Here is a 22,430-nt window from a genome sequence, read left to right as displayed (position 1 = left end):
AGTAGACTGAATTGACGAGTCCCCAGTCTCTGCAGTATCCACACTTTCAACATCCAGTTCCTCAGAACAGGATAGCTGAAGTGATGGTGCCTCAGCCCGGGCGGAAGAAACCGCAGCGCGTGCTTCCAAACCCGGATCTAAGGCGCTGGATCTACCAGGTAAGGGCTGAGATAGGGCAGAGCCCGTCTCAATCCCCGCTGATAGATCCATCTGCGAACCTCACGATTGAAGCCTCCGCTGTGCCTCGGCAGCAGCGGGACCCGAACCCCGGGGAGCGCGAACCGAACCACTCTTCTCGAAGAGGGCTCGGCGGGAGCGGAGCGTTTTCATAGACATACGCTCGCAATGCACACAATCAGCTCCCTCGAGAGCTGACTGGGCATGCTGCACTCCCATACAAACAACACACAGATCGTGAGTGTCCCCACCCGTGATATAACGTGGGCAGGGATGAACACACTTTCTGAACTGCTGTTCGCTCGCCATATTATATATATATATATATATATATATATATGTGTATATCGTCTCTTTATAGTTTTTTATATGTGAAAAACTCCTGCCTAGCAAATTCTAAGGACAGACAAAAACACTTGAGACACAGACTGATATATTTCACACACAGAGCGCTTGCTGAAGACTCAGAAGCTGACCCGCTTGTGTTTTGGGGTGCTTATATAGTTTCCTTGTCGATGACGTCACCCGCCTATGACGTTCCGTCTCGGCATTGGGCTGATTTCATATGTGCTTCATGACGCACTCACGCAGGGGCGTTCCCAAAGCGTTGTCACGCAGCTCGAGTTCCCTGATAGGGAACTGCACACAATTATACATCTGTTAGGTGAATATGTGTTATTGTAATGTCAATGTTTAGTATATATAAAACAAAAAACATATATCAAAATGTAACATTAAATTCAAGATGTTTTTTTTTTTTTGCAATAGATGCACAATATACCAAACTTATTTGTCCATACAGCACTGTCACGCTTAAGCCTTGTTAAACCTATAATAAACAGGCTTTATTAACAAGGGCAAAAATAAACAAACTCAGCGTGTGTGTTGATGAGAACTGACCAAGAGAACTGAAACACAGCAACTTATATACAAAGGAAAACAATGGTAATTGAGGAGGAACACCTGTGGTGATTAATGAATCTCCATAGCAACTCATTATTAGCAGAAAACCAAACAAAGGGAAACAGGAACTAATGAATACAATCGAAAAGTCCATGAAAACCAAACTAATAGAACATAACTGTTACAAGCACAAACGTGATATCTAATAATGAATGATATCTAATAAGTGTGTCTTATTGGACTTTTGTTGATACTTTACCCATTAAAAGTTTTTTGGTATTCTGCTCTGGCCTAAATAAAATAATGAAACACTTAGGAGCAAAAATACAGAGAATCAGACCAAAGCTAGAAGCTAAAATTGCAAATATCTCTACAGCTACAGTAAATTTCCCTGGAGAGCTGACATAAGCTGGAACAAATGTGATCCAAACAGAACAGAATATGAGCATACTGAATGTGATGAATTTAGCCTCATTGAAGTTATCAGGGAGCTTTCGGGCCAGAAAAGCTAAAATAAAGCAAAAGAAAGCTAGGAGACCAATATAACCAAGTACAGCCCAGAAACCAATAGCTGATCCTAAACTGCATTCTAGAATTATCTTCTCTTTGTAGTGTTGCATATTATTGTAAGGAAAAGGTGGGGACATTCTTAACCAAATCACACATATCAGTACCTGTACAAGAGTGAAACCAAAAACACTGAGTCTCTGTTGATGAGGGCCAAACCATTTCATGACATTACTTCCCGGAAGTGTAGCCTTGAAGGCCATTAACACCACTATTGTTTTCCCAAGAACACAAGAGATACAGAGGACAAAAGTAATGCCAAATGCTGTGTGACGCAACATACAGGACCACTCAGTGGGCCGACCGATGAAAGTAAGTGAACAGAGGAAACACAGAGTCAGTGAGAAGAGCAGCAGAAAGCTCAGCTCTGAGTTGTTGGCTCTTACTATGGGAGATGCCATGTTTTTGTAGAACACTAAAGCCATGCTTAAAGCCACTAAAGAGCCCACCATAGAGAAAGCAGCCAGGATAATCCCAAGCATCTCATTCCAGGAGAGAAACTCCACTGGTTTAGAAAGACACTTGTCCTTCTCAATATTAGGCCAGTACTCAGGTAGGCATTTGTGACAATCTAAAGAATCTGTAAAATAAAAAATAAAATAAAAATCAGTAATTTATGAACCACAGGAATAAGAGAGATTCTAAAACAGTGTAATGGCAACACTGACTACACTGTTTATTAATGAACAACTCAGAAGGTCAATTACATGATTTTACATGATTTTTAGGACACTTTTGTACTATAAGTTAATTTATTTAAAATTTACATTAAAATCTAATTCAAACATACAATGACTTGAATAGCCCTCTTCTATGATGAGCATGTTCTTAAAACTATAACAAATAATAAATAATTATTATGTAATTTCTAGATCTTTTGACATACAAGAGGACATTGTTCTATAAGAACATAAGTTTCAGAACTTCATTATTAATCAACTTTGTCAAACTTTGTCAAATTAGTCAATTAGTCAACAAAACAACTGTGACTGAAATCAAGTTGACAAAACAACCAATTTTAACATTAACTTTCAAAGAATTTTAATGTAAGGAAAGGGGCGGTTTATTTTCAACTATGTGATTGTGGCAGTATAGGATTATTTGTTTTATACATTTCACTATGGATTCTTTGGTGTGATTGGCTACAATGGTCATCACTGCAACCTTTTATGCAGCTTGAGTTTATCTAAATATGAAGCTGTATCAGCACTTGCACAATTAGTTAAACCTGGCAGCTGTAAAAACAGTAAAAATAAAAGCACAAGTAAAAGTTTTCAAAAGAGTTTCACTTAGTTACTTTATGTGCAAAGATGTTACCCAGTCATAGGAGTGGGCATTTACACTCTGTACTCATAAAAGAGTCAATTACCTTAGTTCAACCAAAATTGAAAATTATCCCGTAATTTACTCACCCTCAAGCCATCCTAGGTGTATATGACTTTCTTCTTTCAGCCAAACACAATTGTAGTTATATTAAAACATATTCTGTCTCTTGCCAGATTTATAACGGGAGTGAATGGTACAATAGATTTTGAAGCGCAAAAAAGCGAATCCATCCATTATAAAAGTAATCCATATGGCTCCAGGGGGTTAATAAAGGCCTTCTGGAGCAAAGCAATGCGTTTTTGTCAGAAAATATCCATATTTATAGCTTTATAAACTAAAATCACTGGCATCCGGTAACAGCCATATGCGAGTCGAGTTCCAGCCGAAGAGTGAACTCTGAACTAGCATATGGCCCTTACCGGAAGCAAGTGATAGTTTATAAAGCTATAAATAGGAATATTTTTCTTCCAAAAACACTTCGCTTCAGAAGGCCTTTATTAACCCCTGGTAGAGGCCTGCATTCCCACGGCTCTCCCGCGGGACCCGATCAGATTTATTGCGGCACGGGTTTAAATTTCCGTATAAAAGACAGTATCGGTCGGTGACTCTGGTGTACTTTGTCTGACATCCTTTGACAACAGCATATCAGTGCTTTACTCATTTTAATCACCCACCAGTACAGCTTGCTCTAAGGGCTGTACATATTATGCATGTGCTGGGTGCATGTAAAAGTGTTTTCTGCGCCATAAGTTTTATTTGCATACATCTCTGCGCGCAACAGCACGTGCATAATTCTGCCTTTGTGGTCAGTTTTTCGAAGAGAGTCGATGAAACGGTCGTCAGGACATTCTTTTCTTGCATGGATGTTAATAGTTGTGTTTCAAAAAGTAATTTCATTTCACAATAGCTATAAGCCAATGGTTCCCTTTGGGGGAACGCCCCTCAGCGTAGCGCCTCTGAAGCATGAATGAAACTAAGCCAATCCTGATTGGTGTTGTGTCATGACGTAACGTGTGACGGCACAAGTGGAAGCTACAAAAGGACGCCGGCACACAACAGAGTTAGCTTTCTGTTCTTCAGCAAGCGCTCTCTGTCTTTGTACGTCTTATTTGGGGTTGTCTGTCAGTTACACAAGCATTATATATAAATGGCGAGTGCAAGTTTCAGACGGTGTGTGCATCCCTGCCCTCGTTATATCACGGGTGGAGACACACACCAAATGTGTGTGCATTGTTTGAGAGTGCAGCATGTGCAAGCAGCTCTGGAGGGGCCTGCTTGCGAGGATTGTGACGCTCTATCGATCCGTGTGCTGCGCTCCTGCCTGGCCAATTTCGATGAGGATGGTCAGGCTCCACCGAGGCGGCAAGGCGTGCTCTTCATGCGGCTCGCAAATGGATCTGGCAGGGGATCCTGAGACTGCTGAGGCACGTTCTCAGGATTCCCGCGCCAGTTCCGATGTTCAGGTGCGGAAGCCCGCTCTGCGGCTTCTTCCACTCGAGGGGAGAACCTGATGCTCGAGCTGTCTGCTTCCGAGGAAGTAGACGTGCTCAGCATCGAGGGCGGGGATTTTGGGGATTTCAAGATTAAATCTCGCCACCCCATGTCCCCGCATATGAGGAGCTGGTAGAGGTTGTTTCTCGTGCAGTGGCCCATTTAAATCTTAGTTGGCCACATGAGAGGCAGGAAGCGCAGGTTAAAAGCAAGTTGGACGAGCGCTTCCTGCAGCACAGAGAACAACCTCGCCACCGGGGTTTGCCGTTCTTTACCGATAAATCGTGGATCGTGTAAATCGTATAAATCGTAAATCGTGGTAAATCGTATTTCCAAACTATATTCTTCTCGTGTGTCCAGTCCCACTATTTTAAATTACAGTAACATCCGGGGGGCACGAGAGAACAGTTATGGGATGATGCCTTGGGTAGAACAACCACTTGCCACTTATTTATCTCCCGAATCTGCATCATCCCTGAAAACCCCAGTGCTGCCCACTAAACCCTGCAGGGACACATCATCTTTAGTGGACAGGGCTTATATGGCTGCAGGTCAGGCTGGTGGTAGTCTGCATACAATGGCATTACTCCAAGCGTACCAGGCCGACCTTTTGAAAGACATTGATGAGGGCGAGGGTCCAACTCCCGAGGATATTGCGGAGTTGAGGAAGGCTGCAGACTTGTCTTCCGAGTCACCTAGGAAACGGCCCGCGCTATCGGCCATTCCATGGCGGCAATGGTGGTCTCGGAGAGACATTTATGGTTGAATTTATCGGGCATCAAGGAGAAAGACAGGGCTTTCCTCCTTGATGCCCCGGTTTCGCGTTCTAGCCTGTTTGGCGACGTCGTCAACACTGCCAGGAGACGAAGAAACAGTCTATAACCTTCACACAATACGTCTCTCGCTGCTCTAAACCCAAGAAGTCTGCCTCCAGTGGGCAGCCGCAGCCATCCACCAGCTCCTCAGCCTACAGAGAGGCACAAAAGGAGAGTGTTGCTTCTAGAGCCCCCCCTCAAGGAGCCTGGGGACATACACGGCACTCTCAGTCGCAGCCTCAACAAAAGAGGGCCATCCTGAGGGCCGTCCTGCAGGCTAAGAAGGCTTCATCAAAGAGTTCCTAGCCAGCCTTGGCTCTCTGCGGGCGGCCCCAGCCGTGGCGGAGCGATCAAGGTCGCCTCCTCCGCGGAGCCCGCAGGAAATCGATGTCGACTTCCCGCCGCCAAGTGCGCTTCGGGACGCATCAGTTTCCAGTGAACGCATGCTGCACTGTCCGCCCCACAGGCTTGCGGCCAGGCAGCAATCACGTCTGCCCATCGAGAATCATTTTCGGTCGAACCCTGCCGGAGATCCGCTTCAGGGGGTCGAGGACGAATCCCGTTTGATACCCGAAGCCAGGCTCGAGAGCCTGGTTCCTTTGGTAAAATATTTCAATGCATGGAAAAATCTCACGAATATTTCTCCTTGGGCCCTGCGCACCATTCAAAAGGGGTACAGGCACTTGAATCGTTCTCTGAGGAGATTCAGGTTCAAGATGCTCACTATTCCTATCATCGTGAGTCAAATTCAATCCGAGGATTGGTTTGTCACGATAGATCTCAAGGACGCATACTTCCACATGTCCATCCTTCCATCTCACAGGAAGTTCCTGAGGTTCGCTTTTCGGCCTAGCTCTCTCCCCTCGCACATTTACCAAATGCATGGATGCAGCTCTAGCACCGCTGAGGCTCCAGGGCATCAGGCTGCTCAACTATATCAACGACTGGCTGATCCTAGCCCAGTCGCAAGAGCTGGCGGTTCGGCATCGAGATGTCGTCCTCGCCCACATCCAGATCCTGGGGTTGAGACTCAACATAAAAAAGAGTGTTTTGATACCAGCCCAGAGAACCACGTTCCTGGGAGTGGTGTGGGACTCGGTCACGATGCAGGCACAATTGTCTCCTGCAAAGATCGAGTCCATCCTGGCCACAGTGTCCAGGATAAAGCTAGACCAAGCTATCACTGTGAAACATTTTCAAAGAATGTTAAGTCTCATGGCAGCAGCGTCCAACATCATTCCATTCGGCCTGCTGCACATGAGGGCCTTGCAGTGGTGTTTGAAAACTAAGGGGTTCTCCCCGAGGGTTAACCCATTCCGCATGATCAGGGTTACGCGCAGATGCCTTTGTTACCTATCTATGTGGAAGAAAGCTTGGTTTCTCTCCCAAGGTCCTGTGTTGGGAGCGCCATGTCGCCGGAAAACCCTTTGGACAGACGCCAGCAGGCTGGGGCACGGTCATGGACGGCCGCTTTATGATATGCCTATGGCAGGGCCATCATTCGTCCTGGCACATAAATTGCCTGGAGATGTTGGCAGTGTCCCAAGCTCTGAGGAGCTTTCTCCTGGACCTCAAGGGCCATCATGACCTTGTGAGGTCAGGCAATATGTCGGTAGTGGCCTATATAAACCATCAGGGGGGTCTGAGGTCTCGCCTACTATGCAGACGGCCGCATCAGATCCTCCTGTGGTCCTAGGGGAATCTGTTGTCTCTCAGCTTCACACTAGGACAGACAGGGTGCTTTGTGGCATAGTGGGTACTCGTTCCCCCAAAGTGTCATTCGACGCAGTTCGAGTTCCCTCGAAAGGGAACGTCTCAGGTTACGACTATAACCCTTGTTCCCTGAGAAAGGGAACGAGAACTGCGTCCCTTCGCCACGCCTTCCCCTGCCTGGGAACGTACTTCTCATTCCCTTTCTCAGGGAACGTCCTGGTTGCGTATGCAACCCACCGTTCCCTGAAGGAGGGAACGGAGGACGTAGTCGACGGTCGACTGAATTGGGATCTCGCTAGAGAGCCTGTCTTCTTCGAGTACTATTGAACGAGCCAATGTAATTGGCGTGCGTGATTCGCATCACACACTCCGCCCCCGCGGCGCGGGTATAAATACGGAAGTGGATGCACGCACTAGTTGCTTTTCGCTGAGGAGCCGAGAGTAACCCGGGGTCAGCGGTGATCCAGCGGTAGTGGCAAGGGGACTACGTCCTCCGTTCCCTCCTTCAGGGAACGGTGGGTTGCATACGCAACCAGGACGTTCCCTTTCAGTCGAGAACGTCAGACGTAGTCGACGGTCGACTGAATTGGGATCACCCATTGAACACGCCACTAACGCTGCCACCTTCCAGTGCCTAAACCAAAGCCTCCTGATGCCCCCGCAAACTTAAGGCGGGGAAGGACAGGGCTTAGGCCAGGGAAGTCACTGCTGTTCCTACAGGACCACTGGGAAAGCGTTCCGCGTACGTTGGAAGGAAGGGACGCTGCGGAAGCCACATCCAACCCAGAGGGAGGTAATGTGGAGAATACACATATGAACTGGGCGGAAACCGGGCAGTCTCACATATGGAATGTCACTGGGGTGGCTCCAGCCTAAGACGGGGGGAGACACACCGGACAGTGACGGCAGAGAGACTCTGCCGAGGGAAGACACGGGCTCACCGCAGGGAGCCGTATCGTGGAAGAATACACATATGGGGTCACCGAAGGGACCGCAACATATGGACCCAGCCTAACACAGGTTCCACACTGCTTACGAGTGGTAGGCCTAACACCAGACGTTCCGCACGTCCGACGTCGGAGGGGTGTGGAGGAACTCAACAGGGTTCAATTTTAAGGGAACTCAACTGGAGTAGAAAGGCGCACGTATCCAGTCCATAGGAGGGGAATGGCGCAGCAAGCCGACACTTGAACCGGGCTCACGGTGAAACTGGCTTCATGAGAAGGGAGCCCACGTGAGGCAGCGGTTCAACTAGGTGTCGTCCAGCCCCCAACTCTAGAATCTGTTTTAGCTAAGCATATCGTCAACGCCCAGGCGGAGCACTTTACACTCATCATAGAGGAGCTCAACACCTAAGTGGACATGTTGCATCTCGGATCTTTGCCGAAATGAAGGCAAGCACTAAGTGCAACTTTGCATGGAAACAGCCTTCCCTCTCTGCTGAATTCCAACAGATATCTGAAGAGCTGGTCTGAGGTCTATGACTTGCATTCTGTACACGTCCAAGCGAACGGACAGAGAAGCCAGGGCTGGATCTGCCTCCTCCAGGGCAGCGCTTGCAGGCTCACCACCTGCTCCTATTACGGGAGAGGTAGGAACCTTGGGCACAATCCGAGCCGGGGTCTCAGCTTGTGAGAGTTAGCCGGCCCAGACTCCAGGCACAATACGTTGACCGAAAGCGAGCAAGTCCCTACCCTCTAGTAGAGACCACGCGAGCAGGAGAACTGATATAACAGAATTTTTAACTCACTGCCTGCAGTGGCTCAGGGGCGGAGTCTGCAGTGCAGTCGCACCAGGGACAAGGCCCAAGAGGATAAAGAGGGACACAAGGATTTACAAGACCTTGCTCCTCAGGAACCTGACGATCAGAACGTGCTTCTGCATACTTCTGCAACACGATGAGCGTCGTTTAAACACCGAGGCAACATCATTTTGAGGGTGAAGGAAAACAGCCTACTGCAACCCATTTTGCAGGAAAGAGAGCACTGAAGTGATCGAAAGCTTTCAGGATCTCCTCTGGAGAGAACGCACTCAACGACTAGGTTCCACTTCTAAAGGCGTAAGCATGCTACCCAATTCTAGGGGGTGCTCGCAGAAGTGATGGTAACTCTCACATGTTCTTGTGATAGCCACCTGAACCTCCGCGTTCAGATGTAAGACCGCCCGGAATCTCCGGGGGAAGAACGCGTGCCATCGTGCCCCGTCCCCGAAAGAGTTTTCAGGGGAAGTCAGGAAGGCTGTTGAAGGGAACCAGGTCTAGTTGGGCCAATAAGGGGCAACTATGAAGACCTGTTCCTCTCCTGACTTGGCACGTAGGTGCAAGCGACGGGCGCAAAAGACAGGAGCATTGCTCAACACAACATGTGAAGATCACTGGGCTTCAGGAGCATTTTCTGCTCAGCACTTGGGTGTGACAAGTTCACTGAGCTTCAGGAGCATTCCTGCTCAACACCTGAGTGTGATAAACTCACCGAGCTTCAGGAGCATTTCTGCTCAACACTTGAGTGCGAAGAACTTCACTGAGCGACAGGAGCATTTCTGCTCAGCACTTGAGTGTGACAAGTTCACTGAGCTTCAGGAGCATTACTGCTCAACACCTGAGTGTGATAAACTCACTGAGCTGCAGGAGCATTTCTGCTCAACACTTGAGTGCGAAGAACTTCACTGAGCACCAGGAGCATTTCTGCTCAGCACTGCGTGTGACGAATTCACTGAGCTACCTGTGATGAACTCACAGAGCTACAGGAGCATTGCTGCTCAACACCTGAGTGCGATGAACTTCACTGAGTTTCAGGAGCAATTCTGCTCAACATGAAGAGTGATGATTTCACTGACTTGAGCAGGCGCAAGGCGACCATGAGTCGCAGTCACTTTTAGAAGGCTCACTGGGGTTAAACGCACTTCTGCGGGCCCCTGGGGCAGCTGAGACCCAGTGTTTGTCCAAGGGTAGTCCGCTCGGTTTTACCCAAACACTGGCGAAAAAATAAAACCGGGGGGGCAACTGAGCGGCCCCGGAATGGTCATGACCCAGCCGGACCCAGGGGATGGAGTCTCCACTTGCCCTGGCTATAACTGTCGTGAGGCTCGATGGCGGCACGATTGAGTAAGCGGGAGGAGTGGAACAAGGCGCCCTCAGAAGCGTCTGACTCCAAGGAGGAGGTGACGGGTGAGTTTGTGACATGCAGGGGAAGCTTGCGCAACGGTCGCAATGTCTAACAACTCGAGGCACGAATGCCCGTGTAGTCGGGGGTCGCCCAGGCCCCTGTTAAAACACGCCCTTTGTACATGGCCCCTCTGTTGAAGAGGGTTTGGCTGCAGACCGGGATGAACTATAGTCACACAGGGTGAGCTGCTCTGCCACGGTCACCTCGGGACTCGATCGTGAAGCTAGCGCTGAAGCGGTCACATATGGAGGAAGCCAAAGGCTGCGACTACCATATACCCCAGGAGCCTCTGAAAGTTCTTTCAGTGGGACCCTTTCTCACTTCAACACCAGCTGAACACATTCTCATTGGAGAGACATGTTGGACCGAGTACCTCTCCAAAACTAAAAAAGAGATACTCACCCCGTGGGCGAGATTACTCTCTTCCAGTTGACCTGAAGAGCCAACGGGCTCTGGAGCACTCGAGGGGAAGGACACTGTACTGATACTCCACCCTTAGACGCAACACACAGGATGGCCTGCGGTGCGGGAGGTAGAGATCTGAAGCACATGTCTTTCAGGTCAAAGCTGCAGACCAATCTTGGGCCAAGATGGTCACGACCCACCACCTAGTAGCACGAAGAACGAGTTTACAACTGGCCTTCGTACCGGCTGGAGGAGCGGCTATATCAAATCCTTCGCCAGCAGGATAAGATAAGCACGCACAAGTCAGGAGCACTGCTCAACACTCGGTGTGATGAATATCACTGAATTTTCAGGAGCACGTCTGCTCAACACCTAATTTGATGACTATCACTGACTTGAGCGGGGTAGCCGAGCCTGAGGTGGGGCAGCAAAGTAGAGAGAGTGGTGTTAGTGTGCTGTGCAACACTTACCTGTCTCCACAAGCGGCAGGTGGCGCGTGAGAAGGCGGATGACCGGGTCCTCGAACGCACCAAGCTGCCTGCTGGCGACCAAGGGGGAGCTGAGGGGTGTAAGGCTATACAGGGTCACACCCGCCAGACTGGCCCTCTTGGGACCCAGGAACAGATGAAATTGCTCTCTCTTTGAAGTGTGGGTACCGCTTGCTCCGCTTTTTTTTTTTTTTTTTTAGGGAGCCAGCGGCGGAACAGACACACACACAAACAAAGGCTCCACCCGGCCCTCACCCGGGGGGAGGGAGTGATCGTGCCACTCCAAGAGCATCTCATCCATTCCTGGGCGGCCCGCTCCGGAATGCTTTCGCTGTCGCTTGCCACCTGGCATGGCAGCGCCTGGAGCGGGCTGGGCGTCTCTACTGCGGCCGGCTCCATGCTGAGGCCCGGGTGGAGGCTGCTGCGTAGGGCCAGCAGGAGCGGCGGCCGGGGAACGCCCACGGCGACGAGCAGGCGGAGGAGCTGCCACCGGCGGCGGGTGGAGGCAGCAGCTGGCCACCGGGGCAGGATGTGCCGGATGACCTCCTTTCTGCGCTTGAGCGGCAGAGAACTGTTCGATGCAGTTCTCCCCCGCGTCGCCGACCAGCCCAACCTGGGAAATTGGGGAGACCAGGAACCGAACCTTGTCCGCATCCGCCATACCAACCAGGCTGAGCCAACGAAGGCGCTACTGGACCACCAAGGTGGACATCGCCAGACCGATCACGCACGCTACGACACCCGTACCCCGGAGGGTGAGGTCGGATGCAGTGCGGTGCTCACCTATGAGCGCACGGTCTGGATTACCCTCGTGCATGCCATTGGTGCCCTAGCCTGCAGCAACGCCATGGCACGCAAGAGGAAGGGGCTTGCCCACAGGCCTTGTAAGCTCTGCCCGTCGGAACAGACGAAACTCACAGGCCTTAGGGGGGAGACGAGGATCCCCCCAAAAGGCAGCGGCCGCCGGACACAGGTGCACCTGTGTCGACAGACCGCTCCAATGGAGGGACACCTCGCAACCCTTCACCGTTCCTCCATCAAGGGTTATGAGGGGGAAAAGCTATTCAGGCAGTTTCTGGCAGAGAAAGATGCTGTTCACCACCTGATAAGCTCTCCATGCATTTCGGGAAAGAAAGGCACTGGGGCGGCGAGCTGAGAGCCCCAAGATACCAAACTCCAGATTCCAACCGAGACTGAACGGGACACGGTGGAGGTTCCACTCGAGCCCGGCAGCCTCGGCGGCCCGTTTCAGCATAGCTGATAATTCTGGATCCGGCTCGGGCAACATTGAACTCCCGGAGGGAGACAATGCAGCCGAGTCATCATCTCTAGAAGTCAGCTCACCCTCCGATGCTGCAATCGGCGTCCTGTCCTCCAGGGGAGCCCCGAGTGAAACCGCTGGCCCACCCATTACAGATGGACCAGCAGACAACACAGGAGGCTCCAGTGGTTGCAGTGGAAGGGAGGAGTGAGGAGCCCACAGGGAATGGTTACCGGGCGGGACATCCAACACTATCCTCCGGTCACCCATCCCACACAGCACCCGAGGGTGGGGCATGGTAATGGGGACTCGCTCTCCGCGAACGAAGGCGAGTCTCGCCCTCAACACTGCGACAGTTATGTTCCCACAGTGAAAACATGAGCTGTCCACAAAAGCTGTCTCAGCGTGCTGTAAGCCAAACACGTGACACAACAGTTGTGACCATCAGAGAGAGACAGGGAACGACCGCACCCAGAAACGCACGGGCGGAATGACATCTTGAAAAAGACGCAAACGCACCCGTGTTGCTCTTTCAGAAAATAGGACCGTCACCAGTGCCGGAGCACACAGGGGAATGACCGCGGCAACACTGAACAGAGAACTGAAACAGTGAAGCACTCACTTTTCCGCCCTCTAACCAGCCATCAACACACACAAACATTTAGAAATTTGTTGCTGTTAAAACAGCAGTTGAGAGCTCAAAGCTCGCGATCACCGCTGCACTCGCGCTGTAGAACACCAGCACTGGGAGAGTCTTCCTGAAGAACACCGACACACTCGCTCGTTGTAGACAACAGCACTCTCAGAGACATCAAACGATCGGCTCCGAAGCGAAAGGCAACTAGTGCGTGCATCCACTTCCGTATTTATACCCGCGCCGCGGGGGCGGAGTGTGTGATGCGAATCACGCACGCCAATTACATTGGCTCGTTCAATAGTACTCGAAGAAGACAGGCTCTCTAGCGAGATCCCAATTCAGTCGACCGCCGACTACGTCTGACGTTCTCGACTGAAAGGGAACAAGGGTTACAGTTGTAACCCGAGACATTTTCATTTATTCATATTTTGCTTATAACTTTGAGTGACAGATGTCATATTCAATTTATTTTTCTCTGTGACATTTTTTTTACTGTCTTGACAGTAAAATGTTAAAAACATTGTATCTTGACAAGACGAATAAAAATAACAAATAAAATGTTTGTATAGCCTACATTTTATATTTGTTATACCCAATCTCTCTCTTTCAGTATGGGAAATTTAAATGTGAGATTCTGGAAACGAACTCTAAATTCAGCGGGATCGGTCGGGTCGGGAAGAAAATGATTCTAAGCTGGTGAACACAGAGTGAATTTTAAGCGGAAGCGGGTGGGTGCTGATTAGATCCTAGTGGGAGTGGGATGAAAAAACAATCCTGCACAGACCTCTACCCCCTGGAGCCGTATGGATTACTTTTATGATGGATGGATGGATGACCTTTTTTGGGCTTCAAATCCAAGTTACCAATCACTACCACTATAAAGCTTGGAAGAGCCAGGATATTTTTCTAATATAACTCCGATTGTAACTCTCATATACACCTATGATGGCTTGAGTGTGAGTGAATTATGGAATAATTTTCATTTTTGGGCGTAATTGTGACATTTTATCACACATTTCTGACTTTTTTTCCCAGAATAGTGAGTTTATACCTCGCAATTCAGACTTATAAATGTACAATTGTGCGCTATAAAGTCTGAATTGTAAGATAAAAACCTCACAATTGAGAGTTTTAAAGGTAGAATTGTGAGATATAAAGTCACAATTCTGAGAAAATTATCTTGCACATCTGACTTTTTTCTCACAAAAAGGTAATTGAGAGTTTAAATCTTGTGATCCTCACATAGTCGCAATTGCAAGAAACAAGTCAGAATTGTGAGATAAAAAGTTGCAATTACCTTTTTAAATTTGTGTATTCTTTACATTTTTGTATTCTGTGGCAGAAACAACCTTCTATAGAGGGCTAAAATCAAAGTAGAAAAAAAATATTTCTAAATTATTAGGTTTTGATGCAAAAATGCTACTTATATTATTAGTGCACCTGAGGAAACATTATAAATAAATAAATAAAAATGTACAAGTCAATAAAAATAAGTATCTTAATTATATTTATAAATTATTAATCCATGATATTTAATTTATTAAAAAACACTATCTTGAGAAATATATTTTATGTTTTATCACATGTTTTAAAGGTGAAAAGGAAATATTGTTACTTTTTACTTGATGGTTGTTTTATTATTCATTTTCTTTAAAAAAATAAGATAAAAATGTTATGGTATAAATTATTTGATAACATATTTTACAGTGCCTTTGTTAGACATGTACTTACTGTAGACATAAAGGTAAAGTATCAATAATTACAAATCCTAAACCAAATCCAAACTTTTTTTAAATTAATATTTCTCAGCTTTTAAATGTATAAATACACTGTAACAAATGGAAGCTTGTTTCCGCCACAAAATCAAAAATCGAAAAGGTAATTGCGACTTTTTCATCTTGCAATTCTGACGTTTTATCTCAGAATTGCGTGATATAAAGTCACAATTGCGAGTTATAAAGTCAGAATTGCATGATATAAAGTCGCAATTGCGAGTTATAAAGTCAGAATTGCGTAATATAAAGTTGCAATTGCGTGTTATAAAGTCAAAATTGTGTGATATAAAGTTGCAATTGCGTGTAAGTCTTTTTTTAACTTTTTATATCTCACAATGAGAAAAAATATATAAAGATATAAATATAAACAAGATAAAACCTCGCAATTGCGACAAATAAAATCAGAATTGTGAGTTTATATCTCGTAATTCTGACTTTATTTCTTGCAATTCTGATTGTATAACTCGCAATTGCGAGTCTCACAATTCTGAGAAAAAAAGTCAGAATTGCAAGATGTGAACTTACAATTGTGAGATAAAAAGTCTGCACATTCTGTGGTGGAAATAAGCTTCCATATATCACCTTAATAATAAATAAAGTGTAGCCAAATATTTCTAAGAACGTTGCATGTATTTTAAACTAGATATTTAAAACATTTGTAAACTATCATTTTCTTTATCTTAAACTCTCATATAAGCATTGACCCAGTAGTATGTATGATCAATTCAAGAATATCCAGACAAATACCTGTCTCATTGCTGATCTCTCCATCTGCACAGTTAATGCAGTCATAACAGCAGACAGGTCTTCCTTTTCTCACAGCTTTCCTAGAACCTGGAGGACAGCTCTCACTGCACACAGACACAGGCACCTGCAGTAGGCAGAAACACAGGGCATCAAGGTCAAAAATTAACCAAGCTACTACATATTATTTATAAGTATTTAAAATGTAATTCAGGGATGGGCCAATTCAGTCTTGGAGGGTCACTGTCCTGCAGAGTTTACATAACCTTGATATAAACTGTAGCTTTCTAGTAATCCTAAAGACATTGATTAGCTTGTTCAGGTGTGTTTGATTAGGGTTTGAACTAAACTCTGCAGTACAGTGGCCCTACAGGACAGAAGCTGCCCGTCTCTGATGTATATAGACAACATTATAGTTATAGACAACACATTGTAGCTGTACCTTTTCACTGCTATCATACCAAATTATAGTTCTGCTTAGACTGAATTCTTGGCCTTTAGGCTGGGATCCATCATATTGACCCACTGTCACAAAATGAACTGAACCGTCTCGCTGAAGCTGCCAATTTACAAGTTCATAGGTGGCCACAGGGTCTCCATTGGTATCAAATGAAACAGAATAATTATTTTTGGTGAAGTTGACTTGCTTGAGCTGATCAAAAACCTGCACGAAGGGCATGGGAAACACAGATTGTTGTAATTTGCTGAATAATCTGAAATATTGGGTGTGGTTGTGCCTATATATTTTATAGCAGGCCTACACAAAGTATAGGAAGACTGTATTGAGATTTTTTAAATGGTAAGTATTGTACAAAGAAAACTTACCTTACGGGGCTCAATTTTTTTGTTTTTGTCACAATGTTTTTCGTTACAGACAATGCTATGTAGGGCATGAGCTATAGCATATGTGGCTTTGTACACCATGTTAGTGATCCTCAACTGGGACGTGTCTGTGTACGGGTTCTGTAATGCGTACAGGTCCTCTGTGCCATTACATGCTGGCATACCAGTAGAAGAACCTGTCTGCCATTTTAGACTACAGCTAAATGATCTTTCCCAGAATTCTGTCAGCAGGGGAAATTTCAGCGCCTGCTCTGGAGACAGGTCAAGTAAAAAGTTACGAAATCCCGGGATAACAGACCGTGGGATTGCAAAACCCACAGCACCGATACATAAATTAAACCGCAGCATTTGTGGATCTGTAACCCACGCCTCGCTGCCAATCCACTGCATTGGAGGAGGAGGCTGCTGACTCAGCTCTTCTAAGAGGATTCTCATGTCACCTGCGGCCACAAAGGCAACTATTACACGAGCCGTTGATCTGCGGATGACATCAGCAACTCTTTTCAGTTTACTGCGCGGCTGGGTCCTGTAGTAGGCCTCAGAATACTCCACACAGATTCCCTCCTCCTCTGCAGCCTTCAGGAATGATGCCATGCCATTGTTCCCGTAGTCTGAATCACTGCGCACAGTCCCGATCCATGTCCATCCGAAGCGATTGACCATCCGTGCCAGTGCGGCCGCTTGATGGTGATCGCTGGGGATGGTCCTGAAGAAAGTAGGATGTTGCCGCTTGTCACTGAGACACGCGCATGTTGCGTAATGACTCACCTAAAATGCAGAGTGAAGAAGAAGAAAAGACAGGTTTCCAATATTATTTTTCTTTCACAGCACCAACATTTATTTTCCTACAAGTTTTATAGAAGACCAAGAAAAAGCACCTGTGGAATTCCAAAAGAACCGAAAAGTCTTGAAGTAGTTATAGCCGCAGTGGAACCAGATTCTCCGACTAGTGCAATAACTGCTGCTGATTTTGCGCAGGAATCAGTGTCGTTAAATACCAGATCTTGTCCATTTGCAAGTTGAAATGCTACTTTCATTACCATTGGCACAGAGGCACAAGAGTCATATATATGGTACCCTAATGTAATGCCTGGTAAGAGATCAGAGCTGTTGTTTATCTCTTGGATGGCAAACTGTAAGACACGAGCAAAACGCAGCTCTCTGAAGTCCAAGCTGTTGAAGAACAAAGATTGAAAACTATATTATAATAATTTGTTACATTTAAGCACCTATGTGAACGTTTTGCTTGTAATATTCTCATTAACTCAGTTTTCATAAAAAAAGACAATTATGAACATAATCTCAGTACAATAAATTTAGCCCATTCAACCCTGTTCTGTCAAGGATTGAATACTTTTGTCAAACTCTAACCTGCCACTACACTCTAGTGGTTGTGGCCGTCTAGTATACATGTTCTTCTCTGTCCTTAGATAGTAATGAATGGTGAAAGCCCCTCCAATGATGAAGTCCCCATCCTTGAAGAGAGCAGGGGGCTGAGAGACACCTTGGAGGATGCATGTGACTAAATTAACCCCACACACAGCAGGAACAAGTCTGGTAACACACACCACTGTCAATAAAAGTTTAACATACATCTCTCCTGCTAGGCAAGCAGCCACTCCAAATGTGAGGTCAACATTAATCCTTGTTTTATATATCCACCAACCACTACTATTGTATGTTGTTACTCAATACTGGAAAATCTTAGGGGGAGGGGTGGTATATACATTTTTTTATATCAGTCAGTCATGGTGAGAGAATGTGTCTCATAAGTGTATAAGAAAAAACATGACTTATTTAAGGTCACCTGTCAACCCAAATTAAAATGTAATGAGGAAAACATGTTTGTTTTAAATTTGATCTGACGTTTCCTTTATTTGTAAGATGCTCATCTTGTCTGTTTCAGACAGGTTTCAGTGACACAATAATATGACTGTGAAGCATTCTGTAGATGCAGCCATAAATAATAATGAATAAATGTAGCAAAAAGTTGTTTAAACTTTAGTTTTTCATATCCATATCTCGTCCATATCTCACTATCTGTATTTATATCCATCTCTCCAATGTATATCTATCTATCTACAGGTCCTTCTCAAAAAAATACCATATTGTGATAAAGTTCATTATTTTCCATAATAAAATGATAAAAATTAAACTTTCATATATTTTAGATTCATTACACACCAACAGAAATATTTCAGTTATTTTATTGTTTTATTACTGATGATTTTGGCATACAGATCATGAAAACCCTCAAAAAATTAGCATATTTCATCTGACCAATAAAAGAAGTGTTTTTAATACAAAAAAAGTCAACCTTCAAATAATTATGTTCAGTTATGCACTCAATACTTGGTCGGGAATCCTTTTGCAGAAATGACTGCTTCAATGCGGCGTGGCATGGAGGCAATCAGCCTGTGGCACTGCTGAGGTGTTATGGAGGCCCAGGATGCTTCGATACAGAGCCGGCGGCAGAAACAAATCAATGGACGGGCATTTAATATTCTTGGGGGGGCCTAATTATGACATCCAATAAATTGTGTGTGTGTGTGGGGGGGGTGCTTACATGCGCTTACATGCGCTTCATGAGGCACACTAGCACACAGCACACGCACGCAAGGTCTCGCGCTCTCTACCTCTCTGCCGTGCGCGCTGTTTGAACGTATATTCACGTAGACTTTCGAAAACCGGGACATATTCTTCGTAGCCTTTCGAAAACCGGGACATATTCACATAGCCTTTCGAATTTTTTTTAGCCTTTTGTATATTATAATTCTTATGAGCCTTTTTTATATCAGGGAGAGTTTATAAACTTCCCGGGACAGGTTGTTAAAAAGAAGAACAATCCCGGAAAAACCGGGACGGGTGGCAACACTAGCTACAACAGTTTCACAGCGATTTCAATATCCTAACTACAATTAGCCTATTGCCCAATCATATTTCGGCTATCATGAGATATCATGTTACAGTTATAGCCTTGGTGTGCATTGTTCCGTGAACACAGCATGCTATAAGCCAACTTCCTATAATAACAGACAAATAGTCACAAATCTCAAGTTAAGTATTAAATAAACCATGCATAATCAACTACGACACACTCACACACATTGCATATCAGTGTCAAATGCATAATTTCGTCTGGTGCAACTTACGAAGAGTAATAAAACCAACTGGCCTACTCACGTTCTTAATACAGCTGAAGTCGACGTTTTTGGGATTGGAATCTCCTCATGAGTTTCTGTTTCCATTCGTTTCTGAATAGGCAAAACCGAGCACGTCGCGTCCTGGTCGCGTCCTTATAACTTTACCGAGATGCTGCGGTCAGAGCGGCTCAGCGGGAAACCCCTTTTTTGTAAACAATCAGTCAAACTTCCAGGGTTTTTTTTTTTATAAGATTAGCCTATGAGTCAAACATTGCACTTAAATACACATCAATAAATATATAAATTCTGCACGTAAATTATTATTATTATTAAAATTATTTATTAAATGCAAATTGGATGGAGGGGGGGCACAGGAGCTCTGTAGGCAGGCCCGGCCCCCTAAGGCCCACCCATAGCGCCGGCCTTGCTTCGATAGCGGCCTTAAGCTCATCCAGAGTGTTGGGTCTTGCGTCTCTCAACTTTCTCTTCACAATATCCCACAGATTCTCTATGGGGTTCAGGTCAGGAGAGTTGGCAGGCCAATTGAGCACAGTAATACCATGGTCAGTAAACCATTTACCAGTGCTTTTGGCACTGTGAGCAGGTGCCAGGTCGTGCTGAAAAATGAAATGAAGTTTTATTAACTAAGTTCGGGAGGAGCACGTTCAGATAATTAACACGAGTGGACAGCAATCAGCAATCAATGATAAGAGGGTACATATAGACTCAGCAGTCTTACCTCGATCCATTGACAGTTTGCAGCATTTAGTATTCGCTTCTTTGCTCAGCTACTTGCAACTATGTCTCCTACGAGCTCCTCTTCCGACGAAGAGATCACCAGGGGTGCATCTTCTCACTCCGTCGATCCCACGGTCATCCCTCCTATGCCGGTCGGCGCACTTGAGCCCCCGGCCTCTCCTCGCGGCCGCACACCGGCCTGATCAGCCCGGCGCTCATCAAGACGCCATGACCAGTCTTCGCCGCCCCCGGCAAGACTTCCATCTTCTTCCCCAGCTTCCTCCTACCGCTCGGCCGCCCCGACAATCCCACCCATCGGGAAATGGACTGTACCTGGATTGAGGCAAGCGCTGGGTAACTCCAATTTACAAGCTTCAAGGAAAATGAATAAAGCGGAGCTGTATGATTTGTATGTCTCCTTAAAGTCAACTCCTAAGACGACCCACAGGCACAGCAAAGCCCGCAGGGCTCAAAATTCGCCTGCCCAGTCACCACCCTCGTCTCCCTGCACAGGACGCGGCTCGCTTCGCCCATCGAGCCACCGCAGCAACAGGCCCTCAGCGAGCCAGGGCCGCGCTCCAGTTTTCATCACGGCAGGTCCACTACCACCTTTTGACGAGGCCCAGCCCTCCACCTCTGCTTCCGCCGCCGCAGCACCACGTACAGCCGGGCCCAGCGGCCTCCCCGCAGCCGCTCAGTTATATTCTCCTGCTGTACATAACCCTTTTCCTTTTCAGTGGCCTCCAGCTCCAGTTACAGACACTAGCGCGAAGCTATCGCCGCTAGCATCACAGACCCAACAATGTCAACAGTTCTACCCAACAGGTTATAACCCCGCCCACTTCCAGTGGCCTGCAGCACAAGTAACTCAAACAAGTGCGGGCCTGCCTCCGCTCGCAGCCCAAGCTCACACTGCTTTCTATCATCCCTCACTTCCTCCGACTAACTTTTCTTCTCAATTTACAGCAGGTCATCCAATCACAAGGGCACCGCTGACATTCGCAGCTCCGGATTATACTCTTCCCAGCTCTATCATACAAACTAAATCACCATATTCTCTTTTCACAGCCACTCCGATGCCCGTGCCGCCCAACGCAGTTGCTATGGAACCCCCACCAGTTTCTCAATCCATCCGCGCTCAGATCCTCTCAGGTACGGATGTAGACCTCTCTTCTCTGTTGTCTCTCCTCCCTGCAGCTGAATCAGACCGCCAAGTGGATTGCGGTGATTTTTCAGTTACCCTGAAAAACACAAACACGCACTCATCTCGCGTCCTTTCATTTCCCGAATCCACGATCGCTTTTTCACGTTTCACTGAAATCATCTGTTCAGCCTTCCCCCACAGGCGGCGCGAACTGAACGATTATCAAGCAATCATTGCCGAACTCGCGCTGTCCTATGGGGGCGGGCATTTCTACACGTACCACAAACTTTTTTCTGCAAAAAGTGCCGTGCGAGTCGCACAATGGAATCAGTGCACATACTGGGGTGCACTTGACTCGGATCTCCACAGCAGGGTATTTTTAGGTTGCAAAAACATTACCTGTGCAGTTTGCAGGTCAGTGGCGCACTCAACCGCATCGTGCCCACAGGTTAACCCATCCTCTCTTCCCTACGTGGGAACAAGCCATGCTAAATCCACTAGCTATGTGCCGTGCGCAGCAACCACCAGCGCAATGCAGGACTCTGCTTTTGATGAAAAAAGGCAGGCAGGCAGCCTTGTAATCATTTCAACGCGGGCAGATGTCAAAGAGCGCGCTGCCGGTTTATGCACATCTGCAGCTTTTGTGGCGGCGCCCATGCTCGCATTGTATGTCCAGTCGTAAAGTCTGTGAATAAAAAATAAAAAAATTATTTGGCGACTCCTGTGAATATTTCGCGCATGCACTTCGAACTAGCTCATCACCCGGATGCCGAATTTACCGATTATCTGCTGTCAGGCCTAAAAAACGGCTTTAAACCCGGCTTAGAATGCCCGCTTTCCCAAAACATCATATGTAATAATCTCCAATCCGCCCTTATAGAACCTGAAGTTGTAGACAAACTGATCAAAAAAGAAGTTGAGTCAGGCTTTATGATCGGTCCGTTCGACAATCCTCCATTTAATCTGTTTCGTATCAGCCCCATCGGAGTGGCTACAAGGAAGTTCTCGGGTAAAAAACGCCTAATAATCGACCTGTCAGCCCCGCACAATTCTCCGTTCCCAAGCATAAACAGCTTGATCCCTCTCGATGAATTTT

At 46.6% G+C, this 22,430-nt stretch overlaps 1 protein-coding gene across 1 annotated transcript; it reads right to left on the bottom strand.

Moving 5' to 3' along the window:
* Positions 1 to 1,313: 1,313 nt before the first annotated feature.
* LOC143697141 (extracellular calcium-sensing receptor-like) lies at positions 1,314 to 18,018 on the bottom strand. Its single transcript, XM_077194059.1, has 6 exons — positions 17,681 to 18,018; positions 17,188 to 17,482; positions 16,292 to 17,077; positions 15,909 to 16,130; positions 15,470 to 15,593; positions 1,314 to 2,227 (listed from the first exon to the last, which is right to left on the bottom strand). The coding sequence occupies exons 1-6, from the start codon at positions 17,902 to 17,904 to the stop codon at positions 1,314 to 1,316; spliced, it is 2,565 nt and encodes an 854-aa protein (XP_077050174.1). The 5' UTR covers positions 17,905 to 18,018.
* Positions 18,019 to 22,430: the final 4,412 nt, after the last annotated feature.

Source organism: Siphateles boraxobius, unplaced genomic scaffold (assembly GCF_051911475.1).
Source record: "Siphateles boraxobius isolate OS27281-9 unplaced genomic scaffold, OSU_SipBor_1 31, whole genome shotgun sequence".
Classification (NCBI taxonomy): domain Eukaryota; kingdom Metazoa; phylum Chordata; class Actinopteri; order Cypriniformes; family Leuciscidae; genus Siphateles; species Siphateles boraxobius.
This window is presented reverse-complemented; position numbering and strand designations above follow the sequence as displayed.